The 27,030-nt window shown below is 37.7% G+C and overlaps 1 protein-coding gene across 1 annotated transcript in view; it reads right to left on the minus strand.

Moving 5' to 3' along the window:
• Positions 1–27,030, minus strand: part of CSMD3 (CUB and Sushi multiple domains 3) — a 643,537-nt gene that overhangs the window by 374,259 nt on the left and 242,248 nt on the right. Inside the window, exon 6 of the mRNA XM_063299980.1 lies at positions 16,375–16,487. Within this exon, the coding sequence (XP_063156050.1) occupies positions 16,375–16,487 (113 nt within the window). The remainder of the gene's footprint in view (positions 1–16,374; positions 16,488–27,030) is intronic.

A 27,030-nucleotide genomic window follows, 5' to 3' on the forward strand; every position in this document is an offset into this window, starting at 1 on the left:
CCTTGATTGGCATCTTGTTTCTCCCTTTATTATGTATATGGTGTTGCTTCCTGCTTCTCTGGGTGATGGCTGCTAAGGAGGATGTGCTCTGGGCTTCCTCACTTGACTTTTGGTAATGTAGATGGAACAAAATTATTTTTTCTTCTAAATTATTATTTTTTCCCCAAGGAAATGTTTTATTTATCTAGTTTTCAGGTTGATCTTTGGTATAAATAAATGTTTAATGACTGCACTATTTCAGCTGAACTTGCAAACCATTTGGAAGGGATGTAACTGTCTCCCCTGTCTAGTTGGCATCTGGACCTTTTTCATTTGGCATTTCTGCAGAATGATGGTGGCAGATACCCCCAGATCTCCTCTGAATCAGGAGCATTGAATAGGGGAGCCAATTTCAATCAGATAATACTAGAAGCTCCTCCCTGGAAATCCCTGATGCCATTTGCAAACTAGTCAAAGGAGACTTTGCTCTGGGAATAAGCCTGCATAACAGAGCAGAGAGGGATGAAACATAATCTCACATGCATTACTTTAATATTCATAGCAAACAAACAAACAAAAAGTGATTATATTGCCTAAAGTAATTGAAGCTTCTGGAGACCTTATTCATAAAAAAGGAAAGCAAAGCAAAACAAAATCCTAACACGCAAATAGGAGCTGTGTAATTACAATTGTGTTCAGCAATTTGAGACAGATGAAAACTGACACCAGGCTTCAGTTGCCGGCTATAGCTGGTTTGAGAGGTGGCTCATGGACTGTGCCTGAATTGCACTTGCTGTCCTGCTTTTCTATGCACAACGGCATCCCAAATAAATATAGCAATAAGCAGCCAGTATGGAGATTGCCTCTTTTTCACATATAATTGGATATGGTGTGAGTTTGCAGGCCACAAAATTTCTATATTATTGTACAAGGACGATGCGGACCTTATTTCTCCTTCTCCCACAGGACTCAAAAAGACAATGAATGCTACAGTCCAGTGGTGTAAGGAAAATAGGTTGGTGCTAAATTTCCAAAAATCCAAAGTTGTTATTCTCCCAAAAAGCTAAAATGATAGAACACAGAGGGGAACCCAACTGAGCAGATCCACATCTTTCAATACCTGTGAGAGGTTTTCCATGTCAAGGAAATGTGCTTAAGATATACTGTCTGGGAGACATCGTGATTATGTCTCCCAGACAGCATTAAGATCTGCAAAATGCCATCAAATGGTTCTATTTTACCAAAAGAGGCAAATTAATACTGGCTGCTTTGAAATTGTTTCAAGCTAAAATCTTAGCCCAAGTATTGCATGGAGCCCAAATAGGCATTTATGTTCAGAATGATGCCCCAAGGTGTGGTGTGACTTTGTATATGTAGAATAGATCCTCTGTGCATACAAAACACCTTTGGCTAATATAGGCCAGATGCTGGTTTGGAGCATATAGGACAGTAATGAAAGCATACTGTAGAGTTGTATACATGCACCATTTCCAACCAACCATTTCATGGAACAAACTCAGTTTTAATTTATAAGTGTTATTTTTATTATAGCCTTTTCAATGTGCACAGAGCCTACAGGTACATTTCTATGCAGTAAATAGGGATAAATGAGTAACCTGACATTTTAAGGATGATTGACACATATTTATATGTTATTTAAATTATTTAAACTGCACTGTTATGGGTGTGGGTGGGCAAAAAACAAACAAACAAAAACCACACACCGCAAGTAAAGGAGAGAATACTTAATTCTATTAATTCTATTAATTCTATTAAACTAAAACCAAAACGAAATTTACAAAAGAGGACAAAATCATTGTAAAGAAGCAAACACACCTGAACAACTGGATTCTCTATTAAATGTTGCTTGCTTTTATCAGCAAGTCTATAAACTATTTATAAAAATAAATTAAAATACTGCTTGCTAAGGGACAGACATAAGCTAAGGTAAGATTTAGAAAGATTCTGAATGCACTGCAGTTTCTCCTCAGCAAAATCATCATCATCATCATCATCATCATCATCATCATCATCATCATCATCATCCAAAAATGCATCAGATTACATCTCTGCATGAGGATTTTGACCTTCTTACTCTATAAGTATAATCATTGGAAAAAGGAAATGAGCCCAGTAACTGTTATGTCAAATCATATTTTGGATGACTTTGGTAATGTCAGCACACTTTTTAGTCTAATTATGGTAGGAAGATATAATTTGCAAACAGAAGCTTTAATTCCAAAACAGAAAGCTTTTAAAATTTCTTATAATTCTTTATCTAGCTGGAGGCTAAGCAGAAAGCAAAATAAAACCCCAAATAGTTGGTAAAAGGATTTTTTACTAGGGGCTTAAAAAAAAAAAATCCAGATCTAAGTCTAAGTTGCAGTTTTCATCAGCTTGCAATTCTTAACCATGCGTGGAAAATGCGTAGCAGTTTGAAAGAGTAACTATTCATTTCTGCTCAAAGGGGGTACTTACTAAGCTTAGTGAATCTTAATTTCTGGAAAGTTTCCATAAGATCAAAACAATAGTTACTCCTTTTACCAGTAGTAGCAGGTGTGACAATTGATGCAAATCAGCAGTTAGATACCTCCTTTGTTGCCTTTTGGAAGATGAGAGACAAGGTCTGTTGCAGTGGTACTGAGGACCCAAAAAATGAAATAACCTACATACCTATCATCTCAGCTACCAGAGGTATCTATGGGATGGAAGTCAAATGGGTCAGTCTGATTCAAGGCTGCTTCAGGTTGTCATGAGAGAAGCCCCACTCCTTTTGTACATGTGGCATATCACACCCATGTTCAAAAGGGGGTCAGCCTCATGTGTCATTTTGATTAAAGCAGCAGGAGCCCATGGCTGCTACACCATTTATACCTAGCTAAGGGACTGTTGGAAAATCTGTGGTTGCCACTGCACAGAAATCACCAGATAAGACGCGTGGCAGAATCAGAGAAAGAACCAGCAAAGCCTTTCAATACAGAAGCACCTTGGTAGGTGCTCCTGACACGGAAAAAAAAAAAAAGGAGAAAGAACAAGAGGTTAAATAGGGTGACAGAAAATATAGGTATTTATAGAGAGTTGAAAAGGAATGGGTTTGAGCTTAAACTGACAGCAGAAAAATTTCAAACAGTTTGAGAAGAGATAAAAATGGCCAACCTTGCACACTGTTCAGATCAGAAACAGTTTTTAACAAAATTCAGTCCCACCATGTACTAAAAGCAAGATGTTTGAGGAAGTCATAACCATTTAGGCTAACCTACTTCATAGGTCTATTTTAAGTTTCTGAGCTCCTAGAAAAAAAAGAAAGAAAGAAACAGGATGCACACATTAAGCAACAGGCAAATTTATCATTAATAAATAGCCAGGAAGTATCTGAGTGTGACAGTATGATAAAATAAACAGAATAAGGTTTTAAGCTAAAGTTTCTAGAGTACTTATGTTTAAATAAGCCTCAACTATATTTCCATTGTTCCGATGTTCTAAGGATCAACACACCATTGGAACCTGGAATGTAAGATCTATGAGCCAGGGCAAATTGGATGTAGTTATTGGTGAGATGTCAAGATTAAAGATAGACATTTTGGGCATCAGTGAACTGAAATGGACTGGAATGGGCCAGTTCACATCAGATGACCACCAGATCTACTACTGTGGACAAGAGGACCACAGAAGAAATGGAGTAGCCTTCATAATTAATAGTAAAGGGGCTAAAGCAGTGCTTGGATACAATCCAAAAAAATGATAGAATGATCTCAATTCGAATTCAGGGCAAGCCATCTAACATCACAGTGATCCAAATATACGCCCCAACCACAAATGCTGAAGAAGCTGAAGTAGAGCAGTTCTATGAGGATCTGCAGCACCTACTGGACAACATGCCTAAAAGCGATGTTATTTTCATCACAGGAGACTGGAATGCTAAGGTGGGCAGTCAAATGACACCTGGAATTACAGGTAAGCATGGCCTGGGAGAACAAAATGAAGCAGGACATAGGCTGATAGAATTTTGCCAAGACAACTCACTCTGCGTAACAAACACTCTCTTCCAACAACCTAAGAGACGGCTTTATACATGGACTTCACCAGATGGACAACACCGAAATCAGATTGACTACATCCTTTGCAGCCAAAGGTGGCGGACATCTGTACAGTCGGTAAAAACAAGACCTGGAGCTGACTGTAGTTCAGATCACGAACTACTTCTTGCACAATTTAGGATCAGACTAAAGAGATTAGGGAAGACCCACAGATCAGCTAGATATGAGCTCACTAATATCCCTCAGGAATATGCAGTGGAGGTGAAGAATAGATTTAAGGTACTGGACTTAGTAGATAGGGTCCCGGAAGAACTATGGACAGAAGTTCGCAACATTGTTCAGGAGGCGGCAACAAAATACATCCCAAAGAAAGAGAAAACCAAGAAGGCAAAATGGCTGTCTGCTGAGATACTAGAAGTAGCCCAAGAAAGAAGGAAAGCAAAAGGCAACAGCGATAGGGGGAGATATGCCCAATTAAATGCAAAATTCCAGAGGTTAGCCAGAAGAGATAAGGAATTATTTTTAAACAAGCAATGGGCGGAAGTGGAAGAAGACAAAAGAATAGGAAGGACAAGAGACCTCTTCCAGAAAATTAGAAACATTGGAGGTAAATTCCAGGCCAAAATGGGTATGATCAAAAACAAAGATGGCAAGGACCTAACAGAAGAAGAAGAGATCAAGAAAAGGTGGCAAGAATATACAGAAGACCTGTATAGGAAGGATAACAATATTGGGGATATTGTCTCCAAAACCACCAAGCTTCTCTAGAATGTTGACATTTTTTTTTTGCTTTGCTTATTGCCCCTTGCTTAATTTAATTAAGTAAAGCAAAGATCATCATTACCCAGAAGGATGTTGGATCTATTCTAGGCAGTGGAACACTTCAATTCCATTCTTACAGCAAGGTCACATCTGGGATACTTGCATTAGGTCTATGCTACATTTCAGATTTAATTCCAAAAAGATGCTTCAGAATGCTCAGGGGCATGAAAATAGCACCAATCTGGAGCTTTTTAAAGCAGCTGTGTCTTTTTCCAGGATCCTGTTTCAACTGTCCTAATCTGTACTTTCTCAGGATCACATGGCAGCCCTAATCTTCATTGCCTCCTCTTATAGAACAGATGAAACAAACTCCAGGTACATGCAATTCACTTTTCTCAGCACAACCTTTTTGCAAGCATCTACCAAGACAATATAAAATGGTAAAAAAAAAAATCCCTAAAAATATGAAATCCCTAAAATAACAGAAATGTTGTTAAAGTTAAAAAGATATGTCTTCACCACCACTCTTAAAATTTTGAAAATGTGGACAACTACAGACTTACATAAATTACATTTCACTATTTGGGAGCAGCAGTAGAAAACCCCTTTCTATATGTATAGAATGTAGGATGTTTCTGCTAGCATCCATGTTCTGAAAAGGACCTCTCAAATTCTAAATAATAAAGGCCATTAGACGGTCTTCAACTATTGACGTGAAACTGGGAAATAATTGACAACTGAAGCAGGTCTTTCGATATAACACAATCTTGATGCAAGAGACAAGTTTGCTTTTGTTCATTCGTGTTATATAGAATATGCAGTAATACACACTGTATTTCACACTAAAGAAAGAAAGGTCTGGAATTCAGTAAGAGAATGAAATCTCTAGCTCCAATTATTTTTTAGGATTTTTTTTTTAATAACTGATGAATAGATGCCTATTTGATTTTCTCATAATGCTTCTTTCTCTATGAAAAAAAATTGTTCTTTTTAGGATGCTTTAGAGATTCTTTAAAAACATATTTTTATAGTATTTTCTAACTCATTTTGTTGTTATGAGAAGGCAGAACTTAACTAATACTGATATCATCTTCTACAGTACACATCCTTTATCACTCTTTACTCTCCCTTCATGGTGTCTTCCTATGGATTTAGATCAGGTATGGAAAGCTAGGGGCATTTACACATTCCTAAACTCTTCATAATGAACATAAATTGAAAGCCCCATTAAAATTCCTTGTTTTTTGCTCCTTTAAAAAAGAAAATGAACACAATTTCTTCCTTATCAAGTTGAATAGGAGAAGTGATTTCTAGCACAAAATTAGAGGCATATGACTTGTAGTTTTCAATTCAGTAATCCTAATCAAATGGTGGGTTAGCCAAAAGTACAGCAGAAAAAAGTAAATGGCCACATTTGGGCTAACTCTCTTTTTCCTTGCCTGTCAGTTTCTCATTTATGTAGAACTCAGGAAATGGCTTTGTGTGTGTGTGTGTGTGTCACTCCAAATGGTGGACATGCTTCCTAAGGAGCTATGCATTTTGCATCTCTTCATAAGTTTTACATTTCTTTTGCCAGACTCTTAAACGTTCATTAATGACTGCAATTGTTTTTATTTATTTTGACTGAATTCTTATTTTTTCCTGTATTCTGCCTTTTATTGTTAGCACCCATGAGTACTCAGATTGAATTTAAAGGTGGAATATAAATCAAATAAGTAAATTCATGATTGATCCCACAAACCTATAATTAAGGATTGTAACCAGGTCCACAGCTGATCACAGTCACTTCCACAATAATGCAAGACAATGAATGTATACATCCATACATGCTTAATGGAGCTGCACAAGAGAGCCTCTAGTGATTATGATAATGGATCTTAATGGAAAATAAGTCATTCCTTAATGGCATAATGAAGTAATGTGGATTATTAAAATTATTAATATACAAAACTGGGAACTTTTTACTCATTCTACAACTCTGACCATTCTTTTTCAATCTATTAACATATGAATGCCTGTGCCAGAATGCAGATAGACTTTCAAATAGGCATCCCATTGACATAGATAATAACATACATACTCCATTGTACACACAAATTATCATTCAATTTTTACTAGCATTCCTTGCTGTAGAAAGCATTAACCATGGCAAAACCTGCTTAAGCTCCCTTGTGGATTGAAAGGTATCTCTTAGGTAGCTTAGAAAAAGTAGAATCTGCTTTTTTGCTAAAATGGAGCATTAGATCACCTGAGTTTAGCAGTGAATTTCAAGAAAGGAAGGAAGGAAGGAAGAAAGGAATTTCAAGGAAGCAGATTTGATCCTGGATATTTTGCATACAAGACAGTATAGTGCACTGCAGAGCTGTGAGCTTGGGCAATGACTTGCTTTTTACTACTAACAGGTTTAAATAAACTCAAGTTGGCAATTATAAAGAAAATAACCTTTTTAGAAGGCTACACCAGAATTATAAACCTACTACTGCTTGCCTTATCCCATTCTCTAAACACTTTTGCTTCCTTTTGATGACAAATTCAAGTATATATACATTTTACACATCTTTAGTTTTAAGAGATGTGGTAAAATTATCCATGATGATCACTTACGTATGTTTTTGTTTATTTGTTTGGTCGCTACCGACTCTTCGTGACTTCACTTATGTATAATTTAATTTAGGTTGCAAACCTGTAATTATATGGATCAGCAATCCAGGGAGACAGAATTATAAAATTTCCCTGTTCAAATTTGGCCATTAATATTTATGAGGTTCACACAAAGGGTGGGAGGACCTGTCCTACACCATAATGAAGAAATTTATATGTTTAACTTATTTTTGTTGACCCCCTTAAGCTCATGATGTGATATAAATGTTTAAAGGAATTCTGTGTGTGTATTACATTGTTGTATTATTATCTACATATATTATACACATATATGTACCCATATATAACTAGGAAATGAAGAAAAGAGAAGAAACATGCACATGCATATACCTATATGAACATGTGTGTGGGTATATATAGGTTTCTCACATAGATAGAAAGGAAATGAGAGAGAATAGTTTATAATCTTAATCTGGATATATTTCTGGTATGGGATTAGTATCTTGGTGGAAGAGTAGCCATTGTTGATTTTCTACTTTGTGAAGATATAATGAACCCGTGTGCAACAATTAGCCATGCAAGCTGTACTCAGCAGAGGGCAAAGCCAACATGTCAATTGTATTCACACCCCAATCTGGGGCAGTTGAAGTCCACAGGACAGCAGGTGCTGGGTGAGGTCCTTCTAAGGCAGAGGCACAGATATCGAAAAAGAAAAAGAGAAGAAAAGAAAAGAAAAGACCCTCCTTCCTGCAGCTTTCTATGCAGCCTGATTATCTGGCTGTTTGTTTGCAGCTGGCATAATGGAAGCCACTGGAATGTATAACAGAGCACAGTCGATTTTCTCCCAGTGTGTCACAGACCTTGATGTACAGTAGGACATGATTTCTTTGGACACACAATTTGTATAATCCTTTCCTCATCTATAGTGGAAATAACTGCCCAAATTGCACTCATAACTCTTTACTCATTTACATAAGGTAAAACAGAGGGAATCAGCTGATTCTGGGACAGTACAATCTCTATGTATCTATGAGATTGTGCTCCACTAGAAAGACCTGGTAAACATTTTAGGCTTTACTTGGAATGTCAGCTCCTACTGAAACAACAGGCAGAAACTGGGACCAGGAAGGCTTCAGTTGGTGTTCCAGTTGCAGCTGTTCCTGGAGCAAGAGTCACTGACAAGAGTCACTGATGCTCTTGTCACCCCACATATTGACTAGTGTAATGTTCTGTTCAGGGGACTGTCCTTGAAGACCATCTAAAAGATGCAACCAGTGCAAATACGTAGCCTTCATACTGCAAGAGGTCTGTTGGTTGCCAGTTGTTTTCAGTGCAATTTAAAGTGCTATATGACTTGTGAACTAGATATATTTGGGGCCACTTTCTCTCAATATACATCCAAAAGTATCTAGTGGGGTGTGTGTCAGTCTTCAGGTCTCAAATTTGAAGGAGTCTCACCATTACGGACCAAGAGGGTGTGCCTTTTCTCTTTTGCTCCATTCCTTTGGAACAGCACTTTCCCCAAGGTTAGATCAGAACAACCCAGGTTAGAAAAGATTGGCTGTTTCAAAAAAAGGGAAAAAAAATGAGATTGGTAGTGTGCTGGGTTTCCTCCAGCAGACAGTAACTGTTGTTATGGCAAATGATTGTCCTTGGTGTGATGATGAGTAGGAAGCCATTATATTATTATTATTATTATTATTATTATTATTATTATTATTATTATTATTATTATTAGTCTGATTTGTGCTATAACTTTTTAGTATTGCTTTTATTTTAATTCCTTTTTGTATTATTTACAAGCTGCTTGGAGCCTTCTGCAGTAATGAAAGTTATCAACTGCAGTAATGAAAGTGTTCAACTCACATCAGCCCTTGTCAGAATGATTGTTGGAATTGTCCAAAATGCCAACTGAACAAATTGCTATCCCATCCCAGCTATGGCCAACAATTCTGCCCACTGAATCACAAGTACCATCCTTGTTCTTTAACCAGTTATTTGTCACAGTTTTTCAATTCCATTTTCCATTGTGGGTATTTCCATATTTTTTTTTCTTGATGGGGGCTTATAAAAATTAGCTTTTGCCTCCCGTGTTTCATTAACAGGGTAACAAAAAAACAAAGACAAGTGCTTTAATTTTAGAATTATATGGCCTGATAGGTTGCTCATTGATTGATTGCCAAGGATAGTTACATTAAGGATAGTCTTATTAACAATTGTCTTAATTTATCAACATATATTGATTATGGAGTCCTTGGTGCTCTCTGAGCTTGCTTGTTTTCTTGCAGATGTTTCATGACCCAATTAGGTAACATCATCAGTGCGAGTGAGTGTGGGGTTTGCTCCCTGTTTGCTCACAAGCACCGATGATCTTACCTAGTCAGGTAATGAAATGTCTGCAAGCAAACAACCAAGCTCAAAGAGCACCAAGGACTCCACAGTTCAACCCTGAGCTACAGATATTCTCTTCTATTGGATACTTTGATTAATCAATACACATACAGTAGCTCTATCATTTTTATTCCTATCAAAGAATGCAAAAATTCTATTCTTTTTTTTAAAGGCATAGATTGGAAGTGAACAAGAAGACAGATATACAGTAAACATTGCCTCTCTCTTTTTAGTTTCTGTTGTGGCTTATAAAGAAAAAATCCTTGAAAAAAATTGTCATAATTTGAATTTTACCATCTTTTCCCCTTCCTCTTAAATAGTATGGGGAACAAGTTTCCCCTGAAATTAGAGACTTTGTTGTTGTGGGTGCAGGTGGGGATGTCAAAAAGTCAAGATGGAGGTTATGGCAGCATGGTCAAAATCCCACCTTTTGTACAAAGGGGTTGGGCAAACCCCATTATAACTTGTGACATCCACTGTGTATGCCACTGATTATAGACCAATGTTGAATCAACCACTCTAAGTAATCATCCTGGAGCATCAATGTTTTCACTTTGCAGTTGGTTTGATTGCTATTAAGATTAGATGTCCTACAGCTGTTTTCCTATCTTAATATATGGTTTATTAATCTCTGTGCTTAGAGGGAGAAAATGTAGAAGCAGTGAAAGACTTTGTATTTCTAGGTGCAAAGATTACTGCAGATGCTGACTGCAGTCAGGAAATCAGAAGACGCTTAATCCTTGGGAGAAGAGCAATGACAAATCCCAATAAAATAGTTAAGAGCAGAGACATCACACTGACAACAAAGGTCTGCATAGTTAAAGCAATGGTGTTCCTTGTAATGACATATGGCTGGGAGAGCTGGACCATAAGGAAGGCTGAGAGAAGGAAGATCAATGCTTTTGAACTGTGGTGTTGGAGGAAAATTCTGAGAGTGCCTTGGACTGCAAGAAGATCAAACCAGCCCATCCTCCAGGAAATAAAGCCAGACTGCTCACTGGAGGGAATGATATTAAAGGCAAAACTGAAATACTTTGGCCACATAATGAGAAGACAGGACACCCTGGAGAAGATGCTGATGCTAGGGAGAGTGGATGGCAAAAGGAAGAGGGGCCGACCAAGGGCAAAATGGATAGATGATATTCTAGAGGTGACAGACTCATCCCTGGGGGAGCTGGGGGTGTTGACGACCAACAGGAAGCTCTGGCGTGGGCTGGTCCATGAAGTCACGAAGAGTCGGAAGCGACTAAACGAATAAACAACAGCAAACAATCTCTGTGCTAGAATCATCCACAGGCATTAAATTCAACCTGAAAATCAAGCCTACCAATAATTATTTACCTTCAGACAGTATTAGGCTACCATAGTCAATCAGGAGTGCTGGACATATTTGTAGTTTTCTGGTCCTGGAAACTTTAAGATGCTCTACTTTTCTTGTCCAATACAGAGATGGACAACTTTAACTTCCTTCTTGAAATTGACTGAACTCAAAGTTGGAATGTGTGTGATTCTAAGCTGAGAGTGTCCACGTGGGCCCCATCTTTCCCATTAGAGAGATTCTTATTCCCATGGATTACTTTACAGTAAAGCATGCTTTACTGAACTAGGTACAATGAGAAAACTGCCTCAGAGAGCTGATTTTGAGAATTCTGAGAGAGCAGAAAAATCATTTTAATTTATTGTGGGATCACATAAACACTGTTGGAAGAATCACCTAAAAGGAAGCTTCAGAGTGAACAGCCCATTCTTACAAAAGTATGTGGTAAGTTTTAGGACAGACTCCATGATATAACTAATTAAATACAAGTCCAGTCCTTGAAATGTAAAGGTAGAGGATGGAAAGTTTGGGTTCTCATTGTTCCATTTTAAGACTTGCCCTTTGAGATCCTATGCAAATAAGAACCCATGGAAGAGTCAAACTAAATTTTCTAGGGCATGGGATTTTACCCACCTTAAAAAAGTTATATATGCTAATAACAAAATCTAAATGTGTGTGTTTTTGCAATGAATAAAATTATTCAGAAGTATTTTTTTAAAAAAAATAATCTGTTATTTGGTGACTTCCAAAGGAAATTGTAGCAAACATAATAAATTCTGTGATGACACATTTTAAAGGATGCACCCATATTCATCTATTATAGTAAACATTATTAATTCCTGGATGTTTAAACTGACATTCTGTGACTGTGGATTCAAGAAAACTATCTCAGTTCATACCAAGTTTTTCTTTCTTTCTCCCTACCACCACTTCCTTCCACACAACTATTGCAATGATGGGCTATTTGTACCCCATCCTTAGCTTCCTCACTCACCAATAGGTTATGCATCACAGCTCTTTGCATTTTCTCTTTTGGTAAAGACTATTCAACCACCCAGAGTCCCTCTTTTGGGGGAGATGGGCAGTGATTAAATTTGAATAATAAATAAATTCTGAAAAATACTCCAAATAATATTTGGATATTGTCTATTTATTATGGCATAAACTTTGCTATACAGTGGTGCAGCCACAGAAGGAAAAGTACATAAATATTATCTATCTCTATCTCTATCACTTTCTTTTTCTCTTTCTCTCTTTTTTTCTCCCTTTCTCCCTTTCTCTCTCTCTATTTACAGTATCTATCTATGGAGACCAGAAATTCTGTCACCTTGTTGCATTGGACCCTATTACCTGTAACTGAGTATCTCTTTGACAGGACTCATTTCTAGGATCATAGCATTGTCCTTTCCTTGCTATTTTAATAATGTAAGAGAGACAATCTTTCTAATCTAAGGGGACAACCTTTCAGTTCTGGGAGATATCTTTTTTTTTTTTTTTTTTTGGTATAGATAATAAATAGTCTGTCTTTAGATGTTAAAGTAGCATAGCAAGAACCCAATAGTCTTATCACAAGAAAAAGCTATTGGGAATAAATCACTTTATTCTCATTTTACAGACAACTGGGCCCCAGTGTAGAAAGGCAGTGATTTGTATTCTTGCTTCTTGCACTGTATGACCTTTTTAGCTTCACTATATAGGCTATATACTGGTTTGTGCTTGCCAAGTGAAAACCTAAAATGCCAGTTCTCCAGCTTGCACTCATTTTTTTTTTCTTTTCCTTTCTCTTCCTCTTCATCTTAGTCCTACCCATCCTGATGTTTGCTGGGAAGCTGAATCCACACTCTCTCTCTAATTCATATGACACACTTATTCAGTAAGAAGGCAGAGAAGTAGCCATATAGGAACACGAAAGCAGGAGCCAAACAGAAACATGTTCATTTTTAGGATAAAAGAAGTTGGCAAAGAGGGAACCAAAAGAAAAGGATGAAGTAATATGGATTTAAATCAGTAGGGAGATCACTGTGGCAAGACATTGATTTCCCATAATCTGTAATCTCATGCCCAGTTGGTGAACTAACCTCTGTGGTATAAAGGCAGGAGAGCTAAACATGAGGTCTACGAAGCAAGCTGCAGAGAAGTGGCAATTGACAGAAGCTGCATTTTGTTTCAGGAAACACCCAACACAGCAGAATTTGTCTAACATGGTTTATTCTAACACTATGGAAATAATAAAGGGGAAAAAAAATGGGCTGGAAAAAATGCTTGAAATGCCACACCCTTTCAAATGGTGTTACTGAAATACAAAAACACTAAGGGGAGACTGAAGACTTAAGATGCCATAATAGACTCACTATTATTCTTTTTCAGGAAAGAGAAAACCACCATACATACATAAACAAACGTGCTATAACTAAGCTCACCATTGTTAAATCCTACTTAAAGTATCTATTTTGAAATATCCATCTTGTATTATTTAAAAAATATTTTAGCTCCAGGACATCATATGCTTTGCAAACTTTGAAATCAGTGTTATTGCTTTAGTTTCCTTTGATTTCATTTAGTTATAAGGATTTTATTTGCTCGTTAATCTGTGTATTTGTTTTTTTTTCACTGTAAAGTTTAACATACAGTAAGTAATTCCCCTTTGTTTTATGATATAATTTTGTTTTGCTTTTAAAAAAAAGTTTAACAAACCCATCCCACAAAGAAAGCCAACAACAGGGAATGGATACAGAATAGATGTACAATCTAGGACAATGATTGGCATGTTTGAGTGTCAGACTGCTTCTCCCTAATGAGATGGGTCATGAAAATGAATGAGTATGAACAAAGGGGAAAGATAGGTGAAATCAATGGTATAGCAGGTGTGGCTAAGTGAATGCAAAGTACTTGGCCATAAAGAGTGCAAAAAACAGGAAAGAAGGAACAAGTCACACACAACATTAGCCTGCCCCATTTAAATTGTAAAACATTTCAGAAAAGATGGATGTTGGTGCAAGGGCTAATATATAAGAAATAGCAAGGCAGGGCATAAATGTGATGCTCACCAGCTGATTATCTTATGTTACTACTACTACTACTACTACTACTACTACTACTAATAATAATAATAAAAGATAAGCACTGTTTTATACATAATAGAGGTCACTTTATATACTGTAAAGAATTTAGTTTGGTTAATTATCTATCTTTAAAATTATTAATTGGTATATTCTAAAATTATTATAAATATTTCTATCTCTCCAATATTTAGAGAACTTGAAAGAACAGTTAGAATAATGGAATATAATTCAAAGCTTCTGTTATTAGCAGGAAAGTTATATTTTCATTTAGTATTATACAAAAGCAAATATAAAATCTTAACTTTGAATTCCATTGATTAAAATTATCCTTCTACTGCTCAGTCAGCTAAGACACTGTTGATGAGTCTATTAATTAAACCAATTTATACTAGTAGTTCTATTAGTAGCTACTGTCCAATCCTGAAGTACAAAATAACATGTCCATTGAAATAAAAGAACATACATTCATATTGCATTATATATTATAATTTTACATTTAATATAAAGACTTGTACTCATGATCTTGTCATTGCTGAAAAATATGTTCCTCAATTCTCCTATGAGTTGAAAAATAAGTAAACTTACTCTATGTATAACAAAAATCAATGTATTCCTATTTCTGTTAAAACATGAATTAATACTGTCCTTTAGTCATTTCATATTAATTCCACAATTCTGTGGCAGTTCTGATGGATCTATCACAACTGTTTTTCATTTCACCCCTACATCACACACCTCAATACTGTTCTAAAGAGTTGAGGAACTATTGCACAGCGGATTTTGGAAACTGTAGGAACTGCAGGAATTAGGAAAGCAAAAAGTCCCACTAAGCAGAAGTCTGTTTGTGTGATGATAGATATAATCAAAATATCTACATTTTAAAATATTATTTAACCGTTTTTTTAAGTATCTTTGTTTTTCCTGTGTAATATGTGATATAACTAAACATACGATATTCAAAACCAAACCAAAATGTTGTTTTTCCCATATAAAATTTCTTTAAACACCTTTTGCTTTCTACATGTACATTTTCACTTTACTTTACTAATAGAATTCTACAGAATCAACAATAATTCTGAGTTCAGTTAAATTATAGCATTTATACAACTGGCATTTTAAAATGCATTTACTAGGGGACACAACTCAAAGACAAATATATAGTAAGTTCATAATTTATGTTCTTAACTTTTCACCTTCCATTTGAAAATGTTATCAAGGGGCAAACATGGACATTCACAGATACTTATTGGAATTTGCATTGCCCTATAGCTTTATTTTGCAGATATCCTATGCTGTATGAGAAAAGTATATTTTTATAGGTAGTTTAATATTCAATATTGTTATGGGATTCTGCAAAGCACCTGCTAATGTGAATAATTCACATAGAAATCTGCAGTTATTCTGAAGTTTTAAACAGATATATTATATAAAGCCTCAGCATTATATTATGTCAGAAAATGGTAACGTTTCTTGAAGGTTGTGCTTTATAAAACCCAAATTGTGTTTACCAATTTTTTAAAAAGGAAAATAAAGGAGGGGAGAGGGGGCTTGGAAAAGAATAATACTGCCTGATATATAATTAGTACTCCCTGGCAGTACCCAGAATGTTTGGATTCAAACTAATTCCCATCTAAGCCTAAAATAGATTTTCTTTTTAATCCTTTCACATCTGAACAGGATCTTTTGCATCCAGATCAGGTTATTTCAAACATTTTGATGTGTTTCAAGCTCAAAACCACTGGCAAAATGGTTGGGGCAGCCTTTGAAACAATCTTTTTTTTTTTTCTTTTTCTTTTCATACAGATTTGCTCTTATAAAATAGAAGATAATAAACAAAAAAACTGGTTAATAAATAAGTAAAAAGATACAGTGTGCAATGAAATGTATTCTACTCAACCAAAATAATTCTGCTTGATAAAGCTGCAATTTCACAAATAAGTGTTGGCCTCAATGTTCCAATAGGATCACAATGTTTAGAAGTGGTTCAATATAAATTGCGCTCTTCTGATCCAAATCTCTCTTAAATATTTGGTGTTTGCAGAGCAAATAACTGTAGTACTTAATGCAATTTTGTTCTTACCACAGAGATTGCCTATCTCTGCAAGTGTGAATTTACCGATAAGGAAGTTTTCTTCCTTTTTAATGAGGGGTGTGTTTTGTTTGTACCCCCCCTTCCATTCCTAGGTCTGAGGGGAAGAGGAAAAATGGTTTTCATTAAATATACCTTGATAAGGAGCGCTAAATCCACGATATCGGTGGTTGCTGTCTGTTACAAAATGAAGTCTTAGCCAGTTTTTGTTGCTGATAATTGGAGGTGGGATATTCATTCCAGATAACCTGAATGAGAAAAAGACAAATAAGACAAAAATATTTAATGGGATCAGAAACTGCCAGTTAGTCACCAAGGCCACTAGGTCCTTCAAAAGGCTTCAGAAAAGACTTGTACACAAGGGGGGGGGCAGCTATTGTGCATTATTTTGTATGATTTTGCTTTTCTCTAAATTCGGATGGCAAGGAAGAGTTCTAAGCTAGGGCTTTTTTTTTTTTTTTTTTTAGGAAAGAAGTGTTAAATAAAGGGGTTATGCTAAAGAATTGTGAATTTACTCTCAATATAGAGATAAAGCTTTGTAAAATTATAATTTGTCATCTTCATAACATGCATTATCCTAGCTCAGAACTTTCAGGATTCATCAGGACATGCAAATGGAGGCACTTTACACAGTGCAGATATGGAATTTGCATTTAAAAGGACTGGATAAATTGAAAGTGCATGCATGGATTTGTTCAAGACTGACTTGAAGGAAAAAAAAAAGTCTATTAATAGCTACAAAACATGATGATGATTTAAGTATTAGATTTATTTATTAGATTTTCATCCAGGTGCTCAAGGCAGTATACATAGTGCTTTTTCCTCCAATTTTATCCCCACAAAAACAACCTTCCAGTAGAAGAGAATATACATAGCTCAGACGTGAACTGTGGAGTTCTTGGTGCTCTCTGAGCTTGGTTGTTTGCTTACAGACATTCCATTACCCAACTAGGTAACATCTAGGGAACATCAGCGAACAACCAAGGTCAGAGACCACCAAGAATTCCAGAAAAACAACCCTGTCAGGCTGAGAGAGACTGACTGAGCCAAAGTCATTCACTCACCTTCCATGGCCAAGGATGAATTTGAACCTGGGTATATCAATATACTACAATGGCTCTCTATATGCTTTCCCTAGAATCAGTACTGACTTGACTATCAAGATTAGTTACAAGGAAGCCACTGTGGTAGCATGGAAGCCACTGTGATGTAGTGGTTAAGAAGTTGGACCCAGAGTATGAGAGACCCAGGTTCAAGTCCACCCTCTGAAAATGTAACTGGCGACTTTGAGGCTGTTCCTCATAGGCAAACATATCTCAAAGTTTTTGTGGTCAGGATGTATCCTCATATACCCTTTCTTGGAAGGATATAAGTCAAACAAATAGGGTTGTTTGTTTCCTGATTGTAGGCTTTTGGGAGGAGGGGGAATTGGCTTTTATTAAAGCAGATAGGGGTGAGATACCAGCAATAATTTTCTGAGACATCAAAGTAACTATAGATCTGTGTCATGATGTTGATTGTACTCTCTGAAAATCCAACTTTTTAAAAAAAATGTATGTATGTATGTATGTATGATTGGCCTTGCCAAACATCCATTTAGAGAAAATATTCCTCTCTGTGACAATCATATTGCCCGCAAGATGCTCTCAAAACTTGAAATGTGTTCACTGAGACAGAACTTTGATCTGATTCAGCAAATATATTTATTTTATTGAAGTAAAATGCTCTAGTAAAACAGATCCCTTATGATTTAAAGATGGACCGCCCCCTAGAGTTGGACACGACTGGACTTTACATCAAGGGAAACCTTTACCTTTACCTAAGTAATTTTTAGCATGGTCTGGTGGGATGAGATGAGATCAAAATTAATTACTTAATTACTTACTTAATTTTCATCCCACCTTAATTATATTTTATAAATAGCTAAAGGTGGTGAACATACCTCATACTCTTTCCTCCTCCTATTTTCCCTACAACAACCTTGTAAGATGAGGTGAGTTGGGCTGAGAGAGAGTGACTGGCCCAAGGTCACCTAGCTGGCTTTCATGCCTAAGACGGGACTAGAACTCCCAGTCTCCTGGTTTTTAGACCAGCACCATAACCACTAGACCAAAAAGAACCTTTGCTTGTCAGGAAAAGCATGTTTTGGAATGATTCAGATTAGTGAGTGTGTGAAAATACAAGATAGGCAGTGCTGTATTATGCATGCACAGCTAGATTTTCTACTGTTGTCCATTTGTTGGGGAGGGTGGGGATGGAAGATACAGTATGTCTTCAAACAACAACAACAACAACTGTGCTAAAGCCTCTTTCAGGTGCACTTATTTCCCCGGTTCAAAATGGCATGAAATCATGTTGCCATTTTTTTTTACAATAGTGCAACCAGGAATTTAGGGATGATATGTGCTCTTCCCACATCCTGTGCTTTAAGGAACAGACTCCAAACTATACACCTATAAACAACCCACCTATTTGATTTGATATATCCCATTTCCCCATTTCAGTGAATTAAGGGGAGCAAACAAGAACATTCCTCTCTCATTCATTTTATATTCACAACTTGCTGACCATAAGAAATGTATGACTAGCCCAAGACCACCCATTTAGCTTAATAGTTGGTTCCATTTCCGCACTGCACTCCAGCTCCAATGTAATATTGGTTCATTTTGCTTTGGAAGTAGAATTTGATCTATATAGTTCCCAATTCTTCCAAGATTTCTTTGCTATGCTTCAGCTCTCCTCTTAGAAGGGAACGAAGCCATACCAATGCTACTGTTATGGGCTGCATAATTTTAATGAAGTTTAAAATGCTCTTTTAACCTTTTTTGCTGTAAATACAGGTAGAGCTCTTTTATAATTTTTACACTTTTAAGCCCCCTCCACCCCCATTTGATAAAGGTATGTACCTCAACACAGGGTATCTAATGAATATTTCACTAAACAAAAATGACATATTTATATACAAACAATATAAAAAATCCAAGTGATATATGAATCAGTAAGCATAAGAGAAAGAAGAAACACAAGAGGTCTTTTTTATAGTTTTTATAGCTATTACTTCAGCAAAGGATCATTACCTTGTTGTGGTGCTGGAGCTTGAGCACCTCAGCGATGCCATGAGCTAAACCATGAAGGCCCAACCAAGATGGGAAGGTCATGACAGAGAGGTCAGACTAAATGCGATCCCTGGGGAAGGTAATGGAAACCCACCCCAGTATTCTTGCCATGAAAACTAAATCTTGGCTGATGCCTTGTCAAGGCAACCTCAGGACTCCGGGGCAGCGCCAGAAGTGGTTAGCACCCTATGGACGGCGCCCCAATTGGGCATGCAGGCTGTGACGCGAAGCCAGACGCGCGCGCAGCAGCCGCCCACCACGGGCGCTGCCCAGCCAAGCGCTTTGTCAATTCCCTCCCAGTTGCAACAAAAGTTTCTAAAAGAACTGAAAACGGATACTTGGTTGCTGGCGAATAAAGACAGTGTTACTTTTGACAGAGGCTTCGCTTGGAAATCCAACCGCCTCTATGTTCCTGAAAGCCTCAGAAAAGATGTGTTACTACGTTCACACGATGACAAACTCGCAGGTCACTCGCATGGCATCCCAGCTGAACTGTTCAAAATCTTGCAAGATGATGCTGTCAAGGTAATGCATGCTATATGCCAGCAAATTTGGAAAACAGAAGAATGGCCATCAGATTCGAAAAAATCAACTTATATTCCCATACCAAAAAAGGGAAACACTAAAGAATGTTCAAACTATCGAACAGTGGCACTCATTTCACATGCCAGTAAGGTAATGCTCAAGATCCTGCAAGGTAGACTTCAGCAATTCATGGAGCGAGAATTGCCAGATGTACAAGCTGGGTTTAGAAAAGGCAGAGGAACTAGGGACCAAATTGCCAATATCTGCTGGATAATGGAAAAAGCCAGGGAGTTTCAGAAAAAGATCTATTTCTGTTTTATTGACTATTCTAAAGCCTTTGACTGTGTGGACCATAACAAATTGTGGCAACTTCTTAGTGGTATGGGGATACCAAGTCATCTTGTATGCCTCCTGAAGAATCTGTATAACAACCAAGTAGCAACAGTAAGAACAGACCACGGAACAATGGATTGGTTTAAGATTGGGAAAGGAGTACGGCAGGGCTGTATACTCTCACCCTACCTATTCAACTTGTACGCAGAAGACATCATGCTTGGCTTGAGGATTTCAAGGCTGGAGTTAAAATCGCTGGAAGAAACATTAACAATCTCCGATATGCAGATGATACCACTTCGATGGCTGAAAGCGAAGAGGAACTGAGAAGCCTTATGATGAAGGTGAAAGAAGAAAGTGCAAAAGCTGGTTTGCAGCTAAACCTCAAAAAAAACAAGATTATGGCAACCAGCTTGATTGATAACTGGCAAATAGAGGGAGAAAACGTAGAAGCAGTGAAAGACTTTGTATTCCTAGGTGCAAAGATTACTGCAGATGCTGAATGTAGTCAGGAAATCAGAAGACACTTAATCCTTGGGAGAAGAGCAATGACAAATCTCGATAAAATAGTTAAGAGCAGAGACATCACACTGACAACAAAGGTCCACATAGTTAAAGCAATGGTGTTCCCCATAGTAACATATGGCTGGGAGAGCTGGACCATAAGGAAGGCTGAGAGAAGGAAGATCGATGCTTTTGAACTGTGGTGTTGGAGGAAAATTCTGAGAGTGCCTTGGACTGCAAGAAGATCAAACCAGTCCATCCTCCAGGAAATAAAGCCAGACTACTCACTGGAGGGAATGATATTGAAAGCAACACTGAAATACTTTGGCCACATAATGAGAAGACAGGACACCCTGGAGAAAATGCTGATGCTAGGGAGAGTGGAAGGCAAAAGGAAGAGGGGCCGACCAAGGGCAAGATGGATAGATGATATTCTAGAGGTGACGGACTCGTCCCTGGGGGAACTGGGGGTGTTGACGACCGACAGGAAGCTCTGGTGTGGGCTGGTCCATGAAGTCACGAAGAGTCGGGAGCGACTGAATGAATAAACAACAACATAGCTATCACATGTTAAATCATATAACGCAGAATTTCCTAAAGTAACTTTTCATAGTTTAGTGGGCCCACTTAATTTTCTGATAACGTAGGTTTTGTTTTTCCTTAATGTTGCTACTTGAGAATTCCTCCTGTGATCAAGGAGGCTCTTTTCCATCAGTCCAGGTTCAGATTTGTGAAACACAGAGACACTGTGTTTACAACTCCTGTCACTTTTCCTGAGATGATTAAAAAGGACTGTCCCAACATTCCAACTGTACTGTTGTATCAGCAGCCTGGAATAGCACCTAATAAATTGTGTTCATTCCACCCCGCTATGCAGCTTGGCAGATGTGGGTGGGTCTAGTTGATGAAGAAGCAGCTTTTGTCTTTAAAGAAGAGCTACATCCAGGAGAAGATTTATAAACATCTGGCATTCTGTCCTTCAGATGGGCAGCAGCCCTCTCTGGGTGATCTGTCAATCAGCTTCCCAGATTTGAAGTAATATATTATTTATTTATGTACTAGTTTTATAAGGCTACCCATACAATATGACTCTGGCTGGCATTCTCTCTCTCTCTCTCACACACACACACACAAACACACTTAACCTATATTTCAGACATTAAACATATTTAAATGATTCCTATTCAATCTGTACTATTGTCCTATTTCTTACAGTAAACAATAAGATGCTTTGGGGAAGCTTATAAGCATGAACAGAATAATGTCAGAAAATTACAGTAGATAAAGTCCAGTTTAGTTTGCACTCATCATGTTCCCACTCAATCCCTATATCCAGATCAGAGCAAGCACGAGTGCCACTCATACCAGCTAGCAACAATGTACAGTAGCTTGATGTTTATTAAACATCAGCAAACAGTAAAGCAGCTCACTGGCAAAATGGGATAAAAGGTAGATAGAACCAGGAAGGGAGACACACAGAGAGAAAGATGAACAATAAGCAAGAATTCCATCCACCCACCCATCCATCCATGATCTATCGAAAGGTATGGAATTTTCAAGAGCCATGAAATCAATACTGTGTATAATTAGCATGGAGAACCCCAAAGAAAGATTTTATTATTTCAGCTTTAACCCTTTGATTAGTTCAGCCTTAACCCTTTTATGTACACAGTGGAAGCAGAATAGAGATAGAAAATAGGATGCCAAGTGATCTCTCCTTTATTCTGCACTAGGAATAGACTTTTGATAGACAGTGAAAATGTATCCAAGAAATACTATCCCCAGCAGACATCAATAATATCCAGAAGGAATCTGATAGAAAACCTAACCACCTAATAGCTATTAACTATTCATGTAGCTACCTTCCTTAATTTGGTCTCATACAATTTTAAAGCTATCAGAGCTAGTGATCCTCAAAATATGCTGCTGTGCATATGCAAATCCATTATGCTCAATAAGGAAAATTACTGCTTTGCCAACAACTGATAAATCGTAGATTTATTGGATGAGTCTTCATTCTAGTATTATTGCAGACAGAGGTGGAGGGAAGAAAACTCATTTTTCCACTGTTCAGCATTTTATTTATTAAATAGGCTTTTAGTCCACCTTTTAGGGTATCTGCCTTTAAAGTGCTCATCTAATAATATAACTGAGCATTATTAAAATTACATTAACATAACAGAAAAGGGATACTAAAGGCAGTAAAACAATGTTTAAATACAGCAGCACACAATGTTCAAATAACACTGTTATTCTAAAGATATGTACCCAGGACTCAAAAAAAGTCCCTATTTATTATCTCTAACCAGTAGGTCAAGAATAGGATCAAATGCTGATGTTGGAATGCAGACAATTTCAAACGAATGAATTTGGTATTTGGGACAGCAACTTCAATCAGGCTCAAAAGAAATAGGTATACAATGAACCTTCCTACAGAAGAACTGCAATGCAATATGAGTACCCAATTCCTGTAAAATTTCTGTGGCTGAACAATGCATTCTAGTCATTTGACTGCACAGTTCCCATAACATTCTGAATTGTATTCATTATTTTACATATATTATTGATTATTTACATATATTATTGATGCTTCATTAATTATTAAAGTATTAATTGGACACATTGAATCATAGATTCATACAGTTGGAAAGGGCCATTTTGGCCATTGAGTCCAACCCTCACTTCAGGGCATGAATCCAGATTGACGCACTCTGCCACCATGATTCTGTAGCCTTTGCATAACTCTCTGCATAACTGTTTACACTGTCAAACTACTCTGACTGTTTGAATGTTAGAAAATCTTCCTGTCAGAATCCACCTTATTACAACAAATCCTACATGTAAATTGAGAGAGAATAGGTCCTGACCTTTTTCTGTGTGACATCCCTTCAGGTGTTTTAAAGGTTCTATCATAGCCTCATTGGATCATCTTTTCTCAGAGCTACATTTACCCAGTCCTTCCATATCTCTTCATAGCACAGTTTCTAATCCTCGGATCACCCTTGTTTCTTTTATTTATTTCTATGATTGATACACTGCCCCATTTTAAAAGCTCTAGGTGGAACAGAAAATAAAGTGACAGTACAATATAACAACAACAACAACAATAATAATGTTAATACTATAGAATGCAGAATGAAATCACATCCCCTCTCTGAACCAGTTCCAATTTGTTTAAATCATTTTTAAAATTTGGTGGTCAGAAACTGAGTAATGTAGCCTCCAAGTAATAATGCCTGCTTCACTGAGAAAATAACTGTCTTCTCTAGATCACAGCTAGAAAAACAATAATTCTTAGTTTCAAGAATGTTGATCACTTTTAATAATTCTTCTGGTTCCATGATATGTTTTCTTTATTTATATATATATATATATCTTCAGCAAAGGATCGTTACCTTGTCGTGGTGCTGGAGCTTGAGCACCTCAATGATGCCATGAGCTAAACCGTGAAGGGCCACCCAAGACAGGAAGGTCATGACAGAGAGGTCAGACTAAATGCGATCCCTGGGGAAGGTAATGGAAACCCACCCCAGTATTCTTGCCGTGAAAACTAAATGGATCAGGACAACCAGAGATATGTCGGTATACCATCGGAAGATGAAACCCCCAGGTCGGAAGATGGTCAAAATGCTACTGGGGAAGAACAGAGGATGAGCTCAACTAGCCCCAGACGTGATGACGCAGCTAGCTCAAAGCCGAAAGGACGGCTAGCGGCCGACGGTGCTGGTGGTGAACGGCGAATCCGATGTTCTAAGGATCAACACACCATTGGAACCTGGAATGTAAGATCTATGAGCCAGGGCAAATTGGATGTGGTTATTGGTGAGATGTCAAGATTAAAGATAGAGGTTTTGGGTGTCAGTGAACTGAAATGGACTGGAATGGGCCACTTCACATCAAATGACCACCAGATCTACTACTGTGGACAAGAGGACCACAGAAGAAATGGAGTAGCCCTCATAATTAATAGTAAAGTGGCTAAAGCAGTGCTTGGATACAACCCAAAAAATGAGAGAATGATCTCAATTCGAATTCAGGGCAAGCCATCTAACATCACAGTGATCCAAATATACGCCCCAACCACAAATGCTGAAAAAGCTGAAGTAGAGCAGTTCTATGAGGATCTGCAGCACCTACTGGACAACACGCCTAAAATAGATGTTATTTTCATCACAGGAGACTGGAATGCTAAGGTGGGCAGTCAAATGACACCTCGAATTACAGGTAAGCATGGCCTGGGAGAACAAAATGAAGCAGGACATAGGCTGATAGAATTTTGCCAAGACAATTCACTCTGCATAACAAACACTCTCTTCCAACAACCTAAGAGACAGCTTTATACATGGACTTCACCAGATGGACAACACCGAAATCAGATTGACTACATCCTTTGAAGCCAAAGGTGGCGGACATCTGTACAGTCGGTAAAAACAAGGCCTGGAGCTGACTGTAGTTCAGATCAGGAACTTCTTCTTGCACAATTTAGGATCAGACTAAAGAGATTAGGGAAGACCCACAGATCAGCTAGATATGAGCTCACTAATATTCCTAAGGAATATGCAGTGGAGGTGAAGAATAGATTTAAGGGACTGGACTTAGTAGATAGGGTCCCGGAAGAACTATGGACAGAAGTTCACAGCATTGTTCAGGAGGCGGCAACAAAATACATCCCAAAGAAAGAGAAAACCAAGAACGCAAAATGGCTGTCTGCTGAGACATTAGAAGTAGCCCAAGAAAGAAGGAAAGCAAAAGGCAACAGTGATAGGGGGAGATATGCCCAATTAAATGCAAAATTCCAGAGGTTAGTCAGAAGAGATAAGGAATTATTTTTAAACAAGCAATGCACGGAAGTGGAAGAAGACAATAGAATAGGAAGGACAAGAGACCTCTTCCAGAAAATTAGAAACATCGGAAGTAAATTTCAGGCAAAAATGGGTATGATCAAAAACAAAGATGGCAAGGACCTAACAGAAGAAAAAGAGATCAAGAAAAGGTGGCAAGAATATACAGAAGACCTGTATAGGAAGGATAACAATATCCGGGATAGCTTTGACGGTGTGGTCAGTGAGCTAGAGCCAGACATCCTGAAGAGTGAGGTTGAATGGGCCTTAAGAAGCATTGCTAATAACAAGGCAACAGGAGACGACGGCATCCCAGCTGAACTGTTCAAAATCTTGCAAGATAATGCTGTCAAGGTAATGCATGCTATATGCCAGCAAATTTGGAAAACACAAGAATGGCCATCAGATTGGAAAAAATCAACTTATATCCCCATACCAAAAAAGGGAAACACTAAAGAATGTTCAAACTATCGAACAGTGGCACTCATTTCACGTGCCAGTAAGGTAATGCTCAAGATCCTGCAAGGTAGACTTCAGCAGTTCATGGAGCGAGAATTGCCAGAGGTACAAGCTGGGTTTAGAAAAGGCAGAGGAACTAGAGACCAAAATGCCAATATTCGCTGGATAATGGAAAAAGCCAGGGAGTTTCAGAAAAAGATATATTTCTGTTTTATTGACTATTCTAAAGCCTTTGACTGTGTGGACCATAACAAATTGTGGCAAGTTCTTAGTGGTATGGGGATACCAAGTCATCTTGTATGCCTCCTGAAGAATCTGTATAACAACCAAGTAGCAACAGTAAGAACAGACCACGGAACAACGGACTGGTTTAAGATTTGGAAAGGAGTACGGCAGGGCTGTATACTCTCACCCTACCTATTCAACTTGTATGCAGAACACATCATGCAACAAGCTGGGCTTGAGGAATCCAAGGCTGGAGTTAAAATCTCTGGAAGAAACATTAACAATCTCAGATATGCAGATGATACCACTTTGATGGCTGAAAGCGAAGAGGAACTGAGGAGCCTTATGATGAAGGTGAAAGAAGAAAGTGCAAAAGCTGGTTTGCAGCTAAACCTCAAAAAAACCAAGATTATGGCCACCATCTTGATTGATCACTGGCAAATAGAGGGAGAAAATGTAGAAGCAGTGAAAGTCTTTGTATTCCTAGGTGCAAAGATTACTGCAGATGCTGACTGCAGTCAGGAAATCAGAAGACACTTAATCCTTGGGAGAAGAGCAATGACAAATCTCAATAAAATAGTTAAGAGCAGAGACATCACACTGACAACAAAGGCCCACATAGTTAAAGCAATGGTGTTCCCTGTAGTAACATATGGCTGCGAGAGCTGGACCATAAGGAAGGCTGAGCGAAGGAAGATCGATGCTTTTGAACTGTGGTGTTGGAGGAAAATTCTGAGAGTGCCTTGTACTGCAAGAAGGCCAAACCAGTCCATCCTCCAGGAAATAAA

This window comes from Candoia aspera, chromosome 3 (assembly GCF_035149785.1).
Source record: "Candoia aspera isolate rCanAsp1 chromosome 3, rCanAsp1.hap2, whole genome shotgun sequence".
Taxonomy (NCBI): domain Eukaryota; kingdom Metazoa; phylum Chordata; class Lepidosauria; order Squamata; family Boidae; genus Candoia; species Candoia aspera.